Source organism: Schistocerca cancellata, chromosome 4, assembly GCF_023864275.1.
Source record: "Schistocerca cancellata isolate TAMUIC-IGC-003103 chromosome 4, iqSchCanc2.1, whole genome shotgun sequence".
Classification (NCBI taxonomy): Eukaryota; Metazoa; Arthropoda; class Insecta; order Orthoptera; family Acrididae; genus Schistocerca; species Schistocerca cancellata.
This window is the reverse complement of record NC_064629.1, coordinates 444,514,602-444,534,608: the sequence shown is the minus strand read 5'-3', so window position 1 is coordinate 444,534,608 and position 20,007 is coordinate 444,514,602. Positions and strand designations below refer to the sequence as shown.

At 42.8% G+C, this 20,007-nt stretch overlaps 1 protein-coding gene across 1 annotated transcript in view; it reads left to right on the top strand.

Annotated features, from left to right (window-relative positions):
* The window catches only part of LOC126184243 (neuronal PAS domain-containing protein 4A), a 1,173,452-nt gene that overhangs the window by 226,021 nt on the left and 927,424 nt on the right, over nucleotides 1-20,007 (top strand). Inside the window, 1 exon segment of the mRNA XM_049926613.1 lies at nucleotides 19,599-19,780. Coding sequence (XP_049782570.1) covers nucleotides 19,599-19,780 — 182 coding nt within the window.

Genomic DNA, 20,007 nt, shown 5'->3' with positions numbered 1-20,007 from the left:
ATATTCTAATTATAAGTTTTTCTTTTGTTCTGTATGCCGTAAGAGTGATGGTTTTGTGGTTGATGGATGTGCCAAAGAGGTGAGGTGACGAAGTTTCGTTGGCTCTGTCTTTAAAAGTACTGTGAGCTGCACTACAACGTCTTATTGTTTCATATGTCTTATATTTAGTGAAATAAAAACTATCTTACGTCTGCTGATATTATAAATTCCAATTTCTGGCACATAGACCACTAGCAAATATTTAAAAAAGAACTATCAGTTTAACTTACGCAAAGCTATACTGGAGTGCTGCGAATAGTTAAAGATTATTATATCGTTAACATATTATACCTGAACACAGATATGTCTAAACTTGAATTACATTACGACACATGTTAATGCTGAATAAATGCGATTCTTACAGAAATCGCAAGAAAATATGCCATATGTTAATACAAATTAATTTTTGTTTAAGAAAAAGCTCCAAAAATTATAAAGTGTTTACACTGTTAGTGTCTCGGTTATTCTAATGTGGAGACGATTTTGGAAAAGTTCACATTACTGCTTTATAACTTGTTACTCAGCAACTTGTTTCCATATTTTTTGTAGCTATCAAGATTTAAAGTTCTTCAAATAAATTTATATTCATTTTGTCCATTTTATGCCATACGTGAAAACCAATTTTGGCACGTGTGTACAGAATCATTGTTATGGGCGAATATCGCTGATTTAAAGTAATTGTTAGTGTCATTTGCACTGATGTGCTCACACTAGTATGGATAAATTTAAGAGATCTCAAACCTGAAAGCATAAGGCACTGAGATCGCGTCCGATATTCCAGATCTGAGGTTTCCTTCGTCTATGTAGATCGCTTCTGACCTATTCCGGTATGATCCCTTCAACACGGTCAAGGTTGACCCCATCAGCTGGTGCTTTAACCTTCCTCCTGTCTTCTGAATGTTAGTAAGCTCTGGATATTCCTGGAAGTCGAATATGCATGTGTCTACTAACGAGGAACTCGATTTCTGGTCTCGGACTCTGGATGCCGTGGCGAGCACGGGTGTGAAGCGCAGATGGAACCGTTGCGGACACCGTGTGTTTAAATTGCAAATAAATTACAGCGCGCGTTACCGTAACAGAATGTCTGACTCCTCACCCAACCGTGTAATCAGATGCTGCATGGGCGATTATAGATGAGAGAGGAAGAAAACGAATGAAGGAAGCCAAAATGCGAGACCGTCTCTGTGAGACGCAGCCGTTCATCCTGCCTCATCCAACAGTTGTTCGTCTTAGTTTCCTAGCGGCGGGAAGACATTCAAGTTTTCCCTTGCACTCACACAGTATATATAGGATAATACGGAAAAATTACAAGATACGGTAGATTCACTGCGACATAATCGAGATAAACAACATTATTACCATTCGGTCTTCATTCTGGAACGTGGGATGAAAATTTCATCCACTTTATTTGAAATACGATAAGGCATCATATACTGAAGGCTCTAAAGTATTAATAACCTAATCGAACTTATTCATTACATAAAAATCATTTCAGGTGGAATTCTTGCTCAACCAAGAGGCATGCATGCATTACGTTCGAGAGGAGCGCGTTGGGGTGTCGTTCAACTGAGATATACTGCAATTTACTGGCGGTTTAAAACTGTGTACCGATTCGAGCTCTGAGCCTCGCCTTTCATCGGCAGTTTTACGAACGGAGCTCCGCAGGCAAGACTCACGACCAGCCCTTCAGCTTCAATCAATAGAGGCTCTGGCAGGATTAAGGGTGGGTTGGTGGTAGTATTACGCAAGAAAGGCAAGATTAGGTTTTTGAATGCAGGCACATCACAGTTTTAAACTGCTAGGACGTTTCAAAACAGCGCAAACTAGACTACAGGCTGAAATTCTGGAAACTGAGATACACTTACTTCAGTTGTTTCAAGCCCAGTGATCTTTATCTCACTAAACACTCAAAATTTCTTTACTCCCATACATACAGTTTTCAGTTGATACTAGTTGCCGAGGTCATTAAAGATCTCTTGAGCGCTGGCGCCCGACCTGGATTTAGCGACTTCGAATCCTGGCGCGAGAGTAATTGCTAGTAAACAACACAAACTCTGTACGACGCCGGATGGCTTCCGCCACAGTTAATGCAAAAGGCTGAAGTGTGTCTGCGTTTTTCAAGTCTGCCTTTAGGTGATTCTGAGCGAACTTTACACAACGCGGTTACGCATTGCAATGCGTTGATGAATGATTAAATCTTTGACACCTATGATAAAGGTTGCGACCACGTGATCTGTAATCTTCCACATACAGATATGAAATGTGACATAACTTTTGTAGGGAGTATATGTCCGCAGCTTTAGGACTACGTGTTAATATTACTAAGAACAAGAGATACGGACGTTTGTCACATGTTTAATGCATCCGTACTACAGAATCTATTTGATATCCTTGGTTAGTTAATTCAGCAACAATCTCCTCCTCAGATGTTGCGATTGGTAGCCCTCTAATGATTACTTTTAGCGGTTTATTAGTCTGATCAATTTCATAAGAGTGGAATTCGATGTGGTTCTCTTCGAAGAAACTAAAACACTTCCTGTAATAGTGAGGGGTCTCAGTCACGATTCTTACAGCATCACGTCGTGATCTAGCCAAGTACGGATGAAAAACAAGCCTCTCTAGGTCTCTTGCCATATCTTTCCACTTTTTAGTGGACACACTTCCGTGAAGGCGCTATCGAAGGGTAAACAGCCTTGCAGAGAACGATGTACATCGAACGGTTGCTAGACTCGGAATGTCTGACCAAAGTTCATTGATATACCCATTTTCACGTTCGATACGCAAAGATGAAGGAATAAGAAATTTTAATTACTTTTGTATGGTGTTTTATTCTTCTTTTTAACAGTTACTAACAGCAATATGTCTATGAACGGAATACAAGAACCGAGCAAAATGCAGCAGTGTTTCATACACTAATTTTGTAATCAGCAAGAACTGTCTTCAAATTCTAATCCACCTTGAATTAAGAATTCAGTATTTTTCTTATTTCATGATAGATGAATGTTGGAAAATTCCCGAAGCGCTTCTTCAACCATTGTTGCTCATTTCAATTAGTGCTGTATCTTAACGATCTCACTACGTTAAGACTGGACTTGAACCTTAACACTACTTGCATTATCAGTATGAGATGAAAATTCTCATTCTCAGTGTTACTACTCGTAAAATAAGGTAAAGTATTTTGAACAAACATACTTTAGACTACTTAGTCTAAGTCCTAGATTGTAGTCGAGCTGTTGATCCTATACACATCATCTAACGACATCAAAGTCGTAACGTGTTTTCGATGGTCGCCAATTCTCATTCGCCGCCTCGAGCCCATTTATTCGTAGTTTAGTTTTTGTCGGGGATTTCGTTATAACCGAATCACCACCTTAGGCTTTCCGAGAAGATGTAAGTTTCTTTTTCAATACCCTTGTCGCTCATTACGGGAGATTATCATTCCATTGCGGCTTGTCTACCCTAAATAAACCAAAACGAGTGGCTCTTGGCTCTCCAATACTGCAAGCCGCTCACATTAGATTATCTCGCGGAATTACGAAAATTAAAATTAAAATATGATAATGCACGCGTTGCTTCTGAGAAATGTTGAAGCTGGAGAGAATTTTTAATCATGTCAACTAACCAGTAGTCGGCTGACAACTAACTGGCATATACAGGACGGACAAAATAAAACTGGCACGGAAAATACTAGGGCATGCTGAAAAGTAATGCCTCCGAACTTTTTATGTGAAAACTAGTAAATCGTTTTGAATAAAACAAACGTTATTAACATCATACATCTTTAATCTTCATGTCTACGTGTTCATTTGTCAACATTGTCACCCTAGCGACGAACTCATTTCTTCCAACGAGAGGTCAGTTTGTTGATATCTTCACTTGTACCACTTTATTCCTCTTAAAGTAAAGTCGTTGAAGGAGTTCTTTAAATTTTGGAAACAGATGAAAATCGGATGGGGCCAAGTCGGGACTGTATGCAGAATGGTCGATGACTGTGAACCCAAGGAGTCGGATTGTTGCAGATGTCGCAGCGTTCGTATGTGGTCTGGTATTGTCGTGATGAAGGAGAAGGTGCTACATGTATAGACTAAGTCTTCGAATTCGTGCTTCCAGTTTTCTTAGGGTCTTTTACGCATGGACATAGTTACGTTACACACAGCCATGTTACCCGCTACAGTTCGGAGTCTTCTAGCGGTAGAGGAGTTTCAACTTAGGTCAGCGAAGCGGAAAAGTGGACCGAGTAAGTTGCATGGCGTGTAATACTTTAGCTGTATTGAGAACAGAATAAAAAAATTGGGAACACTACTTTTTATTTACAATACGACTAACTTGGGATAGATCCTTCGTACTGAAATGGCGCTTGTTATGTAGGTTGACATACCCTGAAAGGCTGAACCAGGCATCATCTGAAGAACTGGAAAAACTGATGAGACGCAAGTCCTCATTCCACTTTGTTCAGAAATCACCGGTAGAACTCAACACGCGAAAGTTCGCCTGGGTGTTGTAACTTATGCGCAACAGTAAATTTATAAGGATACTTATGCAGATGTTTTTGATAATGTTCCGGAACGACGATCATTTCTCGGACTTAGTTCCAGGCTTTCTTTCACTCGAGCAATGTTTTGATGTGTTCGAACTAGTTAGGATTATTATTCGCTACAGAGCCCGTTTCGTGCCATTTTGCCACAGTGTTTAATATTGCAGACTTTGCTGGGTGTTTTGCCAAAACAATTCCGATCTTAAGCTCTTGCGTAAACAGGTCCTCACACGTCTTCCACGAATTGTGCTTCGCATACGTTAGTATACTCTTGTCATTCACTCAAACGTAATGACACAGCGAAGTTCTCGCGACAGCGAATGCAGTCAGACATGTGACAGCAACCGATTGATGCACCGAATCAAGGCTTCCAGAATGTTCTGTGATGGGCAGTTCTCCTGTTCATTAAAAAGGGTCGGTATTTATATTTTCCGCTGCAGTATCATTTTGGCCATATATTTGTATGTAGTCATATAGCTGACACGAACCTATTCGATCTGCTGTACGTCGTCATCACATTACTGTTGAAATCATTACTAACGTTCAATTCTGTTTCAATAAACGGTTGCGTCGAAATACGTTAATATATCTTGAGCGACAAAAAATATTCAAATGTTTGTGAATTCCTAAGGGACTAAACTGCTGAGATGATCGGTCCCTAGACTTACACACTACTTAAACTAAATTAAACTAACTTATGCTAAGAAGAATACACACACCCATGCCCGAGGGAGTACTCGAACCTCCGGCGGGAACTGCCGCGCAATCCGTGACACGGCGCGTCAAACCGCGCGGCCATTCCGCGCGGCCCCTTATCGACAAAATCAATTTTCATGAGCCTATATAACTCTGAAACCGTTTTATCGGTATGGTAAGCGTAAAACAGTATTATGTGGTAGGTAACTGATCATAATTTTTTGTGTTTATGGGACACTAAACTTCAGCAGACGTAAGAGAACACTAACTGTAAGGCAAATCATTCATTGTATAAGTGCATTCTCGTGAATATGGATTTACAGCGTTAAAGAAAATGAGGAACGGGATTAAATAATTTTGATTTTCAGCGGAGAACATAAATTAGACCAATGGTAGAATGCATCCTGAGATAAAAAGTCTGTACGTGAGATGTTCTGGTGTAATCTACAAAACAAAAGACATACTGCTCTTGTTTTGAATCTTTCTATGACTTTACCTACCCTAAATAGAATCAATATCATTCTGAAGCTTTAGCTTAGTGCACGAATAGATATTGCTGTACGCAGTTTAGACACGCTGCACTATTCATATAATAATGTGCTGATAGCGTCGAACAACGTAAAAGTCACAGGATGATTATTATTCTTGAGTTACTTTATAATACTTTATCTTTACGACGTTCATCAAATCGTGTTGTAAATTTTACGTTTAATGACCGACAATAAGTGATGCTTGTGCGTTAGTCACTCCACAATTCATATGATTTTCGTTTTGAGAGCCAGATACAACATATATTTTTTGAGACATTTAATAGTCAAAACTGATGATACGGCACCATTTTCTGCAAGGGTGCTCCAATAAAGACCAATAATGTGCATTCGTAGTTCATTAGCTTGAACCTGTGCGTCTCTCCACTTTCCTAGCCGTCACTTGTCAGTTGCCTACCTGTGTCGTGATGCGAGTGCTTATATTGTGGCATACTCTGTTATTTGTGCTGAATAAAAATACAAATTGATGTTCAACTGAAAAAAAAAAACCACTATGCGTACAGTTTCTAGCACTGAAGACAGATGAAAAGCTCTCTTGGTAGTATCACGTACAGAATACTGCTTAGAAGCTTGCTGCTGTTATTACTACAAGAAGAGTCTTCACTGATTCTGCCAGTTAACCACTCAAGTTAGTTTAGTTTGCAACTTTATGCATTTGTGGTCTAGGAAAGGGCAGTAAGCGGGCCGTTGTTCAACCATCTATGCATTGTGATTCTGCCACTGTCATTCATACATTCCCATGGGGTGTGTGATAATAATATGTGCTCATACGAAAATGACTGTCACATTCTTTCAAGGAAGATTATACAAAAGACAGTTCGCATTTGGATAACACTTCCTCACCTATTTTACATGAAGGTGTGTACTATAATGCAAGTTCCAGTTTCAGTAGGTTTCTGGCAGAAGTGAAGAATTCGAGTGACAAACCTCAGGTTTTGAAACCTAAGTTGAACGGTTTCTTTGCGGCACACTTAGTTTATTCGGTACTGGTATTTCTTGCAGTAGTTTAGGCACTTCAAACAGTAGAGTGCTATTTATTGCGTATACTATTGTACAAGTTTTTTGGGTTCCTTTAATTTAAATTTTATTCCAGTTTTTAATTTTCAGATCAGGTTTCTGTAAGTTCTGTATTCTCACATTTGGCACACGTGGTGCTATGGAACCTGATGAATTAAATTAAACTGGTGATAATGAAAAAGACATATCACTATGAATTCAAAGACCAGGTATTTCATTAATTACGAAAAATATGATGTGATACGTATCGGCTGAAACACAAAAAACGCACTCCATACGCATTTATTAATTGGGAACTGACAGGAGACAAAACTTTAAAACGCACAGTGGAATTGTTCCTTCGTCATTAATAACAGAAAACAGCATATACTCTCATCGGAGGCTGTTTATTTTCGTAAAGTGTGTGCGCTGAAGCCATTTGCTTTGTACGAGTAAATAACACGCGATTGCAATTTTCTTCGCGGGGCTGAAAGAGATAAAAATGCTGGCAGCTAGCCGCAGTACTGCGAAACATCTGACAAAATAAACAAAATCCCCAGAGACGAAGCGCTAAAGTGACTGCATTCTTAGTTTATCCTCCTGTAGTTAGTCCATGTGATGGACCGGTTGGCGAGTTTGCGAGGAGAGTAGTTTCTCCATAGCTTCAGCGGCGTTTTGTGTTTCTTATTTATACCTTCCTGCTGGTGATGCCGTCAGCAGTAGCCGATGAATACCGGTTGCGAGTAACAAATCTAGCCACATACTGATATACTTGGTATCACCGACTGTTGCGTCTGTTTGTCGTAACAAAACTGCCACAACCCATAACGCCAGCCTTCGTCAACATTACAATGTTTCTCTTGTTTAATATTAAGCGACATTTAATTCTCAGAAACCGATCTATCATAAATTGAGAACTGTGACATTCTATACTCGTGACTGTTTTTTTGTTTTTGCTCGACTAGGGAAAACGTTATTTTTAAGTGTGAGAGAGGTGTGACTTCCTGAGCAGTTCCAACATATTTTTATTTACGTATCTAAATATATGTAGTAAACGCCACAGTTTTAGGAATCGTCATCTTCATAAAAGTTGAAAATACTTATCAAAATTGTTCAAATGGCTCTGAGCACTATGGGACTTAACATCTGAGGTCATCAGTCCCCTAGAACTTAGAACTACTTAAACCTAACTAACCTAAGGACATCACACACATCCGTGCACGAGGCAGGATTCGAGCCTGCGACCGTAGCAGTCGTCCGGTTCCAGACTGAAGCGCCTAGAACCGCTCGGCCACACCGGCCGGCGAAAATACTTATCCTTGTGGTCGTCAGCGTTCTCCAGGATTTTAAGCCTGCAGTTTTACTGTTTGAAAATTATTTGTTTTTGGATGTCAAATCATTAATTTAAATAAAAAATTGGTAGGAGCAGACCTCGGGGTAGATCAGTTTGCATTCCGGAGAAATGTAAGAACACGCGAGGCAATAATGACCCTACGACTTATCTTGGAGGATAAGTTATGGAAAGACAAAGCTACATTTATAGCATTTGCGGACGTAGAGGAAGATTTTGACAGTGTTGACTGGAATACTCTGATTGAAATTCTGAAGGTGGCGGGGCTAAAATACAGGGAGCGAAACACTATTTACAACTTGTACAAAAACCAGACGGCAGTTATAGGCGTCGAGGGGCATGAAATGGAAGCAGTGGTTGAGAAGGGAGTGAGACAGAGTAGTAGTCTATCCCTGATGTTATTTAATATATACACTGAAAAAGCAGTAAAAGAAACCAAAGATAAATTTGTAGTAGGAATTAAAGTTCAGGGCTAAGAAAGAAAAACTTTGAGATTTTCCGATGACTTCGATATTCTGTCAGAGACAGGAAAGGATTTGGAAGAGCAGTTGAACGGAATGGGTAGTGTTTTGAAAGGAGGATATAGGATGAACACCAACAAAATCAAAATAAGGAGAATGGAATGTAGTCGAATTAAATCAGGTGATGTTAAGGAAATTAGATTAGGAAACGAACCACTTAAAGGAGTAGATGAGTTCGGCTATTTGGACAGCAAGACAACTGATGATGGCCGAAGTAGAGAGGATATAAAATGTAGACTGGCAATTCCACGAAAAGCATTTCTGAAGAAAATGGCTCTGAGCACTATGGGACTTAACATCTGACGTCATCAGTCCCCTAGAACTTAGAACTACTTAAACCTAACTAACCTAAAGACATCACACACATCCCTACCCGAGGCAGGATTCGAACCTGCGACCGTAGCAGTCGCGCGGTTCCAGACTGAAGCGCCTAGAACCGCTCGGCCACAGCGGCCGGCTTTCTGAAGAAACGAAAACTGTCAACATCGAATATAGCTTTAACTGCTAGGAACTCTTTCCTGTAGGTGTTTATTTAGAGTGTAGCCATGCATCGAAGTGAAACATGGACGATAAACGGTTTAGATAAAAAGAGAATAAATGCTTTAGAAATGTGGTGCTACAGAAGAGTGCTGAAGATTAGATGGGTCGATCACGTAACTAATGAGAAGGTACTGAACGGAACTGGGGAGACAGGGAATTTATAACACAACTTGACCAAGAGAAGGGATCGGTTGATGGAACACTTTTTGAGACGTCAAGGGATCACCAATTTAGTACTGGAAGGAAGTGTGAGTGGTAAAAATCGTTGAGAGGGACGAAGAGCTGAATACAGTAAACAGATTCAGAAATATGAGGTTTACAGTTATAATTCGGAGAGGAAGAGGCTCGCATAAGATAGTAACATTGAGAGCTGCATCAAACCAGTCTCCGGAATGAAGACCACAACAACAACGTTGTTCTATTACAGTATTGTTGTGCCTGACTGTTGCTAAAGCTGGAAAAAATCACTTCCGGCGAATGCTGGTGCGGCCCCTTAAACAGGAAGCTACCGCTTTCATTCCTTTTGCCTCAATAATCGAGCATTTTTTCCGTTGTATATGTTTACACATTAAGGAGACTCTGAATTTTAAACCTTTACTTTTTTTTGCTATAGTCACATCGTCAAGGGCGACCGTCGATGTATGTGTTATTGCTGTAAGGTAGCCTGTACGGATTCCCTTTCGGCACTGAAGACTTGTACCCCTAGCAGAGGTGGCGGTGAGGGCGGCCTGCGGTGGTGGGAGCGAGCGACTTGAGCGTCGCAGTGTCTGGCCGGCCCGCGCTCCCATTACGCTGGCCGTTGGCCTGGGGCGCCGTCCTGAAATTACGAAATTGTGCCGTGGTACGCAGGCACAGTTCTCACAGGACAATTCATTACGTGCGTTACCGGTCGCGGGAAGGTCTTCACGCTGTTTAGCTGGTCGTAATGCGCGCCGGGCGCAGGAATGTGGCCGGCGGGCCGCCTGTCATTACGGCCCGGCGCCACCTGCGCACCGTTCCTCTAATTGTGCTCAGGAGACACGATCCAGGAATTAAGCGTGTTATTAACTTATTACGGCGGCTGACGTGTCCCGCTTCCTTGCTGATTTTTGCCCCGCGAACCCGTCATTAGCCCGCATTAGTCGCGCATGCGCAGTGCGCCAACGGCCTCAGCCTTCCGGAAGTGCGGCATTATGCTGAAGCCCCCAGCATCTGCGCTGCCGCGCTCGCGTTGTTTCCGCGACATCTCCCTCTGCACACGACTCCTGTTCTGGACGACCGTCTGTCAGCTAGACATCTCGAATTACTCATTCTGGCCACACCAAATTCGTCGAGGGCCCCGTTCGCCGTAAAACTAAATATCTACGAAGCATCAAACGTCGGCCAGAAACGATACATTATGAAATGCGTGCTTTGAAAGACGCTCGGGTGATGTGCGTGTCTGACTATCATCGCAGTGTCGTCTTCTACTTCTGAGAGCAACGTACGCAATTTTTCACGTGTTCTGGGCAACGGAAAAAAACTAAGGGTAGTATAACCTTCCGTTGTCCGTGTTAACTTGTTCGAAGAATGATAGGAAGATTAGGGTTTAATCTACTGTCGACGAACAGTTCATTATAGACCCACAGGGGCTAGACAAAAATATGTAAACACAGTGAGAAATGCATGCTTCAACACAAATTCGGACGCCAGCCAAGCTTGCAAGTTGCGATGCTGTATTTGTCCACGAACGGCACCTATGCAATGTCCTCTGTGCGTCTCAAATGTCAGTAGCATCAGATCAGTGTTGTGTGTACTTGGGAGTGCATTATGTTGGAGCTAAGTAAATTCGAACGTGGGAAAATTGTTGTTGCTTTGGTGCTCGTGGGTCTATGGTCAGTGCATCCGTAACAAAGATCGCCGAAGTGTTTGGTGTTTCAAGATTCACCGTATCGAAGAATGCTATCACATATAGCAATATATATATATATATATATATATATATATATATATATATATATATATATATATAATCTGGTGTTAGATAAGGGAATAAAAGAGTGGGAAACATCACAACAGGGGATAACATTAGGAAACCTACATATTAAATGCCTGGCTTTTGTAGTCGATTTGGCGATTGTCACGAAAGCTATAAAGGAAACAAAAGACGCTATTGAAAAACTGCACGAAATCGCTTCCAAAACTGGACTACAGATCTCTTACGAAAAGACACAGTTTATGAGCACAAAGAAACTCTCATCTGTGAACACAAAGTATGGCACGATTTACAAAACGGCAAACTTCAAATACCTCGGTGAAACATTACAAATGAGTGGACATAACAGAGACTCAAACGAAGAAAGAAAGACTAAACTGGACAAGGCGTACAAAGTAGTGTGGAATCATTACAACAAGAAGTCTATCTCACAAAAAGCCAAATTACGCCATGCTAGAGACCTTGTAGCTTAATCTGACTACCGTGGTACGTCTTTGAATGGTTTGCCGTAATCTGCAACTGCATCATGGTATACACTCTGGTTGTCATTGAAAATCGCGTGGTGGAAGATGCTGTGCACCAATATCGGTGAACATCTATTCTATGTCATTCAAGTGTTGGGTCAGGGAAGAATGACTGTATTCCTCTGTACACGCCCTAATCTCTCTCGTTTTGTTCTGATGGTGTCTACGCAAAGTATAGTAATTATGATGGCAGCAGAGTTGTCCTCCAGACTTCTACGAATACAGGTTCTCTCAGTTTATCCAACAGGGTTACATGAGAACAACATCGCCTGTCTTTAAGAGATTTCTGTTTAAGTTTCCCAACCTCTCTGTTACAATGTCACACGGGCTATATCGTTCCATTACGATACTAGCAACACGTCTCTTAATTCTTACGGTGGATGCTATCATGCCTAACTGATAAAGACCACAAACGCTGAAACAGTTCTCTAGAATAAGTCACACTAGCGTCTTGTACTCCATTTTCTTACGAATGCATTCCATTTCCCCCCGAATTTTCCAACAAACCAAAGTCTTCCTTTCGTTTTACGTACTACTAAATTAATGTCGCCTCTTAGTACTACTTCTAAATTCTTATACGATGTAAAGTGCTCCAGGATAATCGCATGTTATACAAGGAAGAAGATTATGGTTTAATGTCCCTTTCCACACCAAGGTCCTTAGAGGCGGAGTATAAGTTCTGATTGTTTCTGGGTCGGGGAAGGAACTCGGCCGTGCCCTTTGAAAGGAACCATCCCGGCATTTGCCTGAGGCGGTTTAGGGAAATCGCAGATACCCTGAATCTAGATAGCCGGACGCGGATTAGAACCATCCTTCTCCCGAAAACTAGTCCGGTGTGCTAGCAATTGCGCTACCCCGCTTGTCGGATACTGTCGGGCTCTTTCTGATTGTTACAGGCACTATGTTGCATTTATTCACATATAAAGACAGCAGACATTCATTACGTCAAGTGCAAAATTAGTCCAAAGCTTTCTGCATTTCCAAACTATCGTTCACCGACGAGTGTAAACAACAGCATGGCCAGTGGATTGACCTGGAGAGGCCTCAGCCAATAGTCTGCTTGTTTAGGTGGTGTCTTGTAATCGTGCTGCTTATTTGTAAATCATTTACGTGGGAGTCACGTTACAGTATCAGCCGCTTTGTATCGGGAAAGCTACATTGTAAAACGGTCCCCTCATGACCCACAAAGCTTATTCCATCTTGTGATGTATGTACTTTCCCACTCGGTTTTATAGCCTTGCACTCTCTACAACTGAGCACGCATTACTGCTCTGCATAGATCATTTCATACGTTCGTCCAGGAAAAAAAAAAAAAGACTGAGGTCACCAGAGTAACATAGACTGTATAGCTGCACGCTAGTTTGGTGATGATTTTACTGAGTGTAGCTCTGCGGTGGTACAGTTAAAGCAGTCGCGAGCTGCCCGGAGCGGCGTCAGCCTGGGACCGGTATGGTAATGCGCTTGTGTCAGCCTCTATCAGTCTCCCGATCACCACTATTACAAGACGTGCCGGACTCCCGTTGTCAGGCCTATACTCTTTCTGCAGTCCAAATACTGCGCCAGTATGCTGTCAGTCACAGCTGCGCCGCTCGCATCGCTGCAAATTATGACGCTGCTCAGTTCTTTCACCTAATTCGGTCTCGCGAAATACACTCAAACAATGGTCTGCTTTTGTCATTATAGCCGTATGCTGTTTTGTGTATTTAAAAGTCGTTGTTAATAGTGGTGTCATTATTGAGACTGTTTGTACTTTATCGTGTCTCTATGGCTTGTAAGAAACGCAATAGCGGATGAACATCGGCGGCAGCCATACAGCTTTGCGAACGTATTTTTTTTTACCAAATTATTACGATGCAGAGTTTAAATAATGCGAGTTCATGTGCAGCGTTTTTGTCACTCCAGTTCCACGGGGGTCTACGCGCACAATGTGATAACTTCATCAAAAACGGTCACTACACACGAAAAAAAAAAAAAATGTTGCAAGTCGATTTTCATTGATTTTCAAGCAGTATTCATAAACTATCATGTTGTCAGAGACGACAGACTTCTCAGAAATTACGAATAAATGGGCTACAACCTGTAACACGCCACTTCAATAATGACTATGCAATGACTTGTCCTCTGAACGGACTTTTGTCACTGTTCCGAAGAAAATGCCACTGAAGGGCGTATTGGCTTTACTAAAATATGACGTTTTTACTTAGGTGATTGTCTTGAAACTGACATCGTCGTCTTCTTATCAGGAGTATGACTATGTCCACAGGTCTTCATTGTGCGAAGAACATACTGATTTCAAAGATGTGAATGTTGAAATGAATCGCTAACTACGAAATGAAATACACTCCTGGAAATGGAAAAAAGAACACATTGACACCGGTGTGTCAGACCCACCATACTTGCCTCGGACACTGCGAGAGGGCTGTACAAGCAATGATCACACGCACGGCACAGCGGACACACCAGGAACCGCGGTGTTGGCCGTCGAATGGCGCTAGCTGCGCAGTATTTGTGCACCGCCGCCGTCAGTGTCAGCCAGTTTGCCGTGGCACACGGAGCTCCATCGCAGTCTTTAACACTGGTAGCATGCCGCGACAGCGTGGACGTGAACCGTATGTGCAGTTGACGGACTTTGAGCGAGGGCGTATAGTGGGCATGCGGGAGGCCGGGTGGACGTACCGCCGAATTGCTCAACACGTGGGGCGTGAGGTCTCCACAGTACATCGATGTTGTCGCCAGTGGTCGGCGGAAGGTGTACGTGCCCGTCGACCTGGGACCGGACCGCAGCGACGCACGGATGCACGCCAAGACCGTAGGATCCTACGCAGTGCCGTAGGGGACCGCACCGCCACTTCCCAGCAAATTAGGGACACTGTTGCTCCTGGGGTATCGGCGAGGACCATTCGCAACCGTCTCCATGAAGCTGGGCTACGGTCCCGCACACCGTTAGGCCGTCTTCCGCTCACGCCCCAACATCGTGCAGCCCGCCTCCAGTGGTGTCGCGACAGGCGTGAATGGAGGGACGAATGGAGACGTGTCGTCTTCAGCGATGAGAGTCGCTTCTGCCTTGGTGCCAATGATGGTCGTATGCGTGTTTGGCGCCGTGCAGGTGAGCGCCACAATCAGGACTGCATACGACCGAGGCACACAGGGCCAACACCCGGCATCATGGTGTGGGGAGCGATGTCCTACACTGGCCGTACACCACTGGTGATCGTCGAGGGGACACTGAATAGTGCACGGTACATCCAAACCGTCATCGAACCCATCGTTCTACCATTCCTAGACCGGCAAGGGAACTTGCTGTTCCAACAGGACAATGCTCGTCCGCATGTATCCCGTGCCACCCAACGTGCTCTAGAAGGTGTAAGTCAACTACCCTGGCCAGCAAGATCTCCGGATCTGTCCCCCATTGAGCATGTTTGGGACTGGATGAAGCGTCGTCTCACGCGGTCTGCACGTCCAGCACGAACGCTGGTCCAACTGAGGCGCCAGGTGGAAATGGCATGGCAAGCCGTTCCACAGGACTACATCCAGCATCTCTACGATCGTCTCCATGGGAGAATAGCAGCCTGCATTGCTGCGAAAGGTGGATATACACTGTACTAGTGCCGACATTGTGCATGCTCTGTTGCCTGTGTCTATGTGCCTGTGGTTCTGTCAGTGTGATCATGTGATGTATCTGACCCCAGGAATGTGTCAATAAAGTTTCCCCTTCCTGGGACAATGAATTCACGGTGTTCTTATTTCAATTTCCAGGAGTGTAAAATGTCAGTACTTTTAACTTTTGTATTTTCAATTCTTCAGATATCAGAGCGACAATATTTAACATCTGCTCGCTCCCTTGTACCACTAATTCCAGCTAACATTTCCTCTTTCTACAGAATCACAAAACATGACTCGACTCCATTACACAACTTTCGCCAAGTGCTTACATGAAGAAGGACAAAGCTTAATTTGAGGCAAAGAGGTTTAAAAGACCTGCATCGTTCCAAGGGCAACGTTTCGATTAACTGATATATAACTAAGTTAAACTTTGTAAAAGTTAAATTTATGGGTTTTCGTGATAAAGTTTTAAAATTATCGTAGTTATGTGAAATATAAATCGTTATCCACGTAATAATGAAGTTTAGTAAATATACGTTTGTACTTTTCCACATATTACTGAAATTACCGATAGCTATTGGTGTCGAAGATTTCAGAATGTGTATCACGCTTGATTACATCAGAAATAAAACAAAATGATTATTCTATTCTTAACAGTACGAACAAAGTTAGATACATTTTTAAATTGCGATGTATGAAGTGATACAGTGTCACATGGACAATACATACGATGTGTTTGAGGGAAAACATATAAATAATAATTTGTCTTTTTGTGAAACCAGGTGAATCTCTTTCGTATACCGTAGTTAATTTCTACTTTCATTGAACGACGTAACATAGCCAATGAGCACTGTTTTAGGCAGTGAATTACGTCAGCACACATACTGGGAGTGCAAAACCTCTAGTCTCAAAATGATACAGTTGGTAGAGGTTCGTGAACTCAGTGACTTAAGATAAGGAGCTTATGGTCGGAAAAGAATACTTAGATGCCTACAGAAACTTGCCAGAAAGAGGGATATGCTGGTGGAATATGCGCTATAGCATCCAGTGCCGGTTATTGTATGTTCTTATTTTTCTTCAGCATTGGTCCAGTTTCTGGGAGTGACTTCTAATTATGGGCTTCTTCCGTCTGCAGTTTGCAATTACTTTTGTCCTGTAGCCGGATCCCCTTCATATCGACACAATCTTCAGTTACCCTACGGGAGAAAAGTGTGGGCCACATCATGTGAACTGAATAAACTTTTTCTGCTTGTATTCGTGTTTTAAATGTATATACTGTGTACTTCTGATGCGCAGACAAGCGTTTGACTATATAAGTCAAGGAAACCACCCGAAAGCCACAATGATAGTGGTCATTGTATGAAGGTGACTGATCCTACATACAGCTCGCAGGTTAGATCCAGCCTCGGTGTACGTCGTAGCGGAATCTGTGAGAATAATTGTTGAGCTGGTGTACACTATAAGAATGAATAACATGTTCTTGAGAAATTTCAGTGTCAAAATACATTGGTGTGCAATACTTAAGGACGAAAGTAACTTTCACCTAATGTGTCACTGCCAAGTGACATAGCTAGATGAAACTTGGACCATACATAGAAAGAACTGCAACATTATAGTACAGAAGGTAACAGAAATGACACTTTTATTCAAAAACAATAATTACACTGAAGTCACAGCGATTTGTGATGCTCCCTTGAATATTAAAAAAGGTGGGACATGGTTTTTTTTATGGCACATGTCATCATCACAGAGGCAGTGCGTGCTCTGCGACGTGCTCATATGCTGGCCGCAAGGTTGGTAAAAGTTTTCGTTTTATGGCGTTCCATTGCTCCATCAGCGCAGCTGACAACTACTGGATGGACTTCGGTGCATGTGAACGTGCTGAGCTGCGTCTCCACAACGCATCCTATCCGTGCTCGAAAAGTTTTAAGGCGGGGGAATTGGTGGGCCAGTACATTCGCCGTATATACCCTCCTTCCGAGAGATCCACCACCTGCGCCGTTCTATGTGGTCGAGCATTGCCGTCCATAAAAATGAAGTCAATGCCGAATGCGTCCCTGAAAACACACACATGGTGAAAGAGTGCAGTGTCACAATAATACTGACCTGTGAGTGTACCGTACTCAAAGATCTGCAGGTCAGTATGCCCGTGCAACATTATGCCACCCCACTTGCATCACCAAAACGATCAAGTTCGAAAATGCTGAATGTACCGTCATAAAGTGAGAGGTGATAACACGTAATGCGCCCAGCAACACAGTCGATCACGATCATACATCCTATTAAGAACCTTGTCCAGTCTTTTGTAATGCTTAAGGGACCGTAATTAATCGCGGCGACTTCAGTATAATCATTTTCTTTGAAAAAAGGTTTCATCTCTTTTCGCCCAATTTCGTATTTCTTTCATTTACTTATGCACTATACTGTAGTAGTTCTTCCTACGTATGATACAAGTTTCATCGAGCTTTGCTACATGGCACCGACACGTCAAGCGAAATTTACTTTAGTCCCTAAGTTTTGCATACCAGTGTAGTTTGCATCATTCGCTGCTTGTCTCTAATCTGTCATTGAGACAGTGATTGTAGCGGTACACGTAACGTACCCACCAATCTTTCTCACAAGAGGGAACCAAACAACGAGATTCCCTTCTGTGTAGTCTCTGGAATATCGTACTGGACTTTATTTAGAGGCATGAATCAAACATACGATGTGCACAATGATTAATCAAGGATAGTCTTGAGGACGTAGGTGAACACATACGGCAGTACAACAATCATAAGACCGGGGATAGCCCAAATTTGACTCGATAACTGAATTATATTGTGCACCAAAGATTCAAATTTACTTCGGATATTATGCACAGAAATCCTAAGGAAAGAGTGCACAAGTATCGGTCATTTGATTAAGAAGAACATCTACTAAAAAAGGCTACAAAGCTATAACTGAATAACGCACTAGAGGATTAAGGCTAGAGACAGAGAGAGATGGTTCAAAAATGGTTCAAATGGCTCTGAGTACTATGGGACTTAACATCTGAGGTCATCAGTCCCCTAGAACTTAGAACTATTTAAACCTAACTAACCTAAGGACATCACACACATCCATGCCCGAGGTAGGATTCGAACCTGCGACCGTAGCGGTCACGCGGTTCCAGACTGAAGCGCCTAGAACCGCACGGCCACGCCGGCCGGCAGAGAGAGATGGAAAGAGAGAAAAGAGAGAGAGAGAGAGAGAGCGAGACATAGATAGATAGATAGAGAGAAAGAAGGAGAGAGAGAGATAGGTAGAATGATAGAGAGAGAGAGAAATACAAGCGGTGACAACAGCGGAGCATGACGGCGTGTTAGCTAGCTTGTAGACGTGCAGCTGCAGACTGCAGGCCGGCGACTAATCTTCCATACGCGTAAATCAGGACGGTAATTCACGCCTCGCTAACAGTAAACGTCACCAACTACGTTAGAATCTCTCACCATTCTGCTGAGTGCGTGAGCTCTCAGTACATGGCTTTCACCACAATGACGCCGAATACGAGGTTTACTGTAGTGGATACTGACTACACGACACGGACTTTACGTGACGACTGTTTCAGAAAGAAAATTAGGTATTTTTATTATCGAGTTCTGTGTGGACTCTACCGATCTGTTAGGTTGCCAGGACCTGGCTGGCCCCAACCTCTCAGCAGATGTACTCTCGCAGTCACGGTGTCGTCCTTCATAAACAAATACCTATCTAACGCTCATCGCTATATTTACAAACATACCTGCGTAGCTGACAAATAATATTTTCTGAGTTTCGTCTAACCTTCGTCTCAGGAACACATAACAAATAGTTATACAAAAATTTGAATACATACATGAAGATGTAATTTGCTTAACAAAATCACACATCTGAATAATTAGAAACTCTTACGTTTGGGCCATATAAATATATTTAAGTCTCCATCCCTTTCAGCATCACGATGCCCAGTTACCTTCTGACCGAGCAGCGAATAACTTGATCTTCCTCCGGCTTTTGTATACAGCTCGTTCCATGTTTCGGTGTAGTACTGCGTGTGTGTGTGTGTGTGTGTGTGTGTGTGCCAATATGTCTGTCTTTCTTTGTATCTTAGAGGGGAGGGTCAACATAGAGATGGATAACTTTTCCCAAAAGCATGCTGCTGCAGCTTCCCGCACGTACGACTGGATTCATTGGCTCGGTTTCTGTGTAGCATCGCCTTAAGCTGGCTTTGTCTAATTTTGCTATTGTCCGCGTACTGCGGCCCCGCCTACACGCGCGTGCGTACCGTGTTGCAGGTTCGACGCGAGCAAATCGACCAAGGGCGCGTCCAAACTGCGGCGTGATCTGATCAACGCGGAGATCGCCAACCTGCGCGACTTGCTGCCGCTGCCCCCGTCGACGCGCCAGCGCCTCTCGCAGCTGCAGCTCATGGCGCTCGTCTGCGTCTACGTCCGCAAAGCCAACTACTTCCAGCAAGGTAAGCTTACAACAATCTCGTTCACCTGTTGAAGTTAAAGAGTGCATCGCTACCGGTCATTACGTGGATTACGATAACGTCAAAACTATGGCCAGCATACCACCTTTCTGTGGCTACCTTACCGAGGGTGCTATACAAGGTGTCTTTAAACTTTTAGGAGAAAATTATCGAGGTTATTGAGCATCCCAAACTGTGTACTTAGAGATGAGGAACTAACTGTGGGAAAT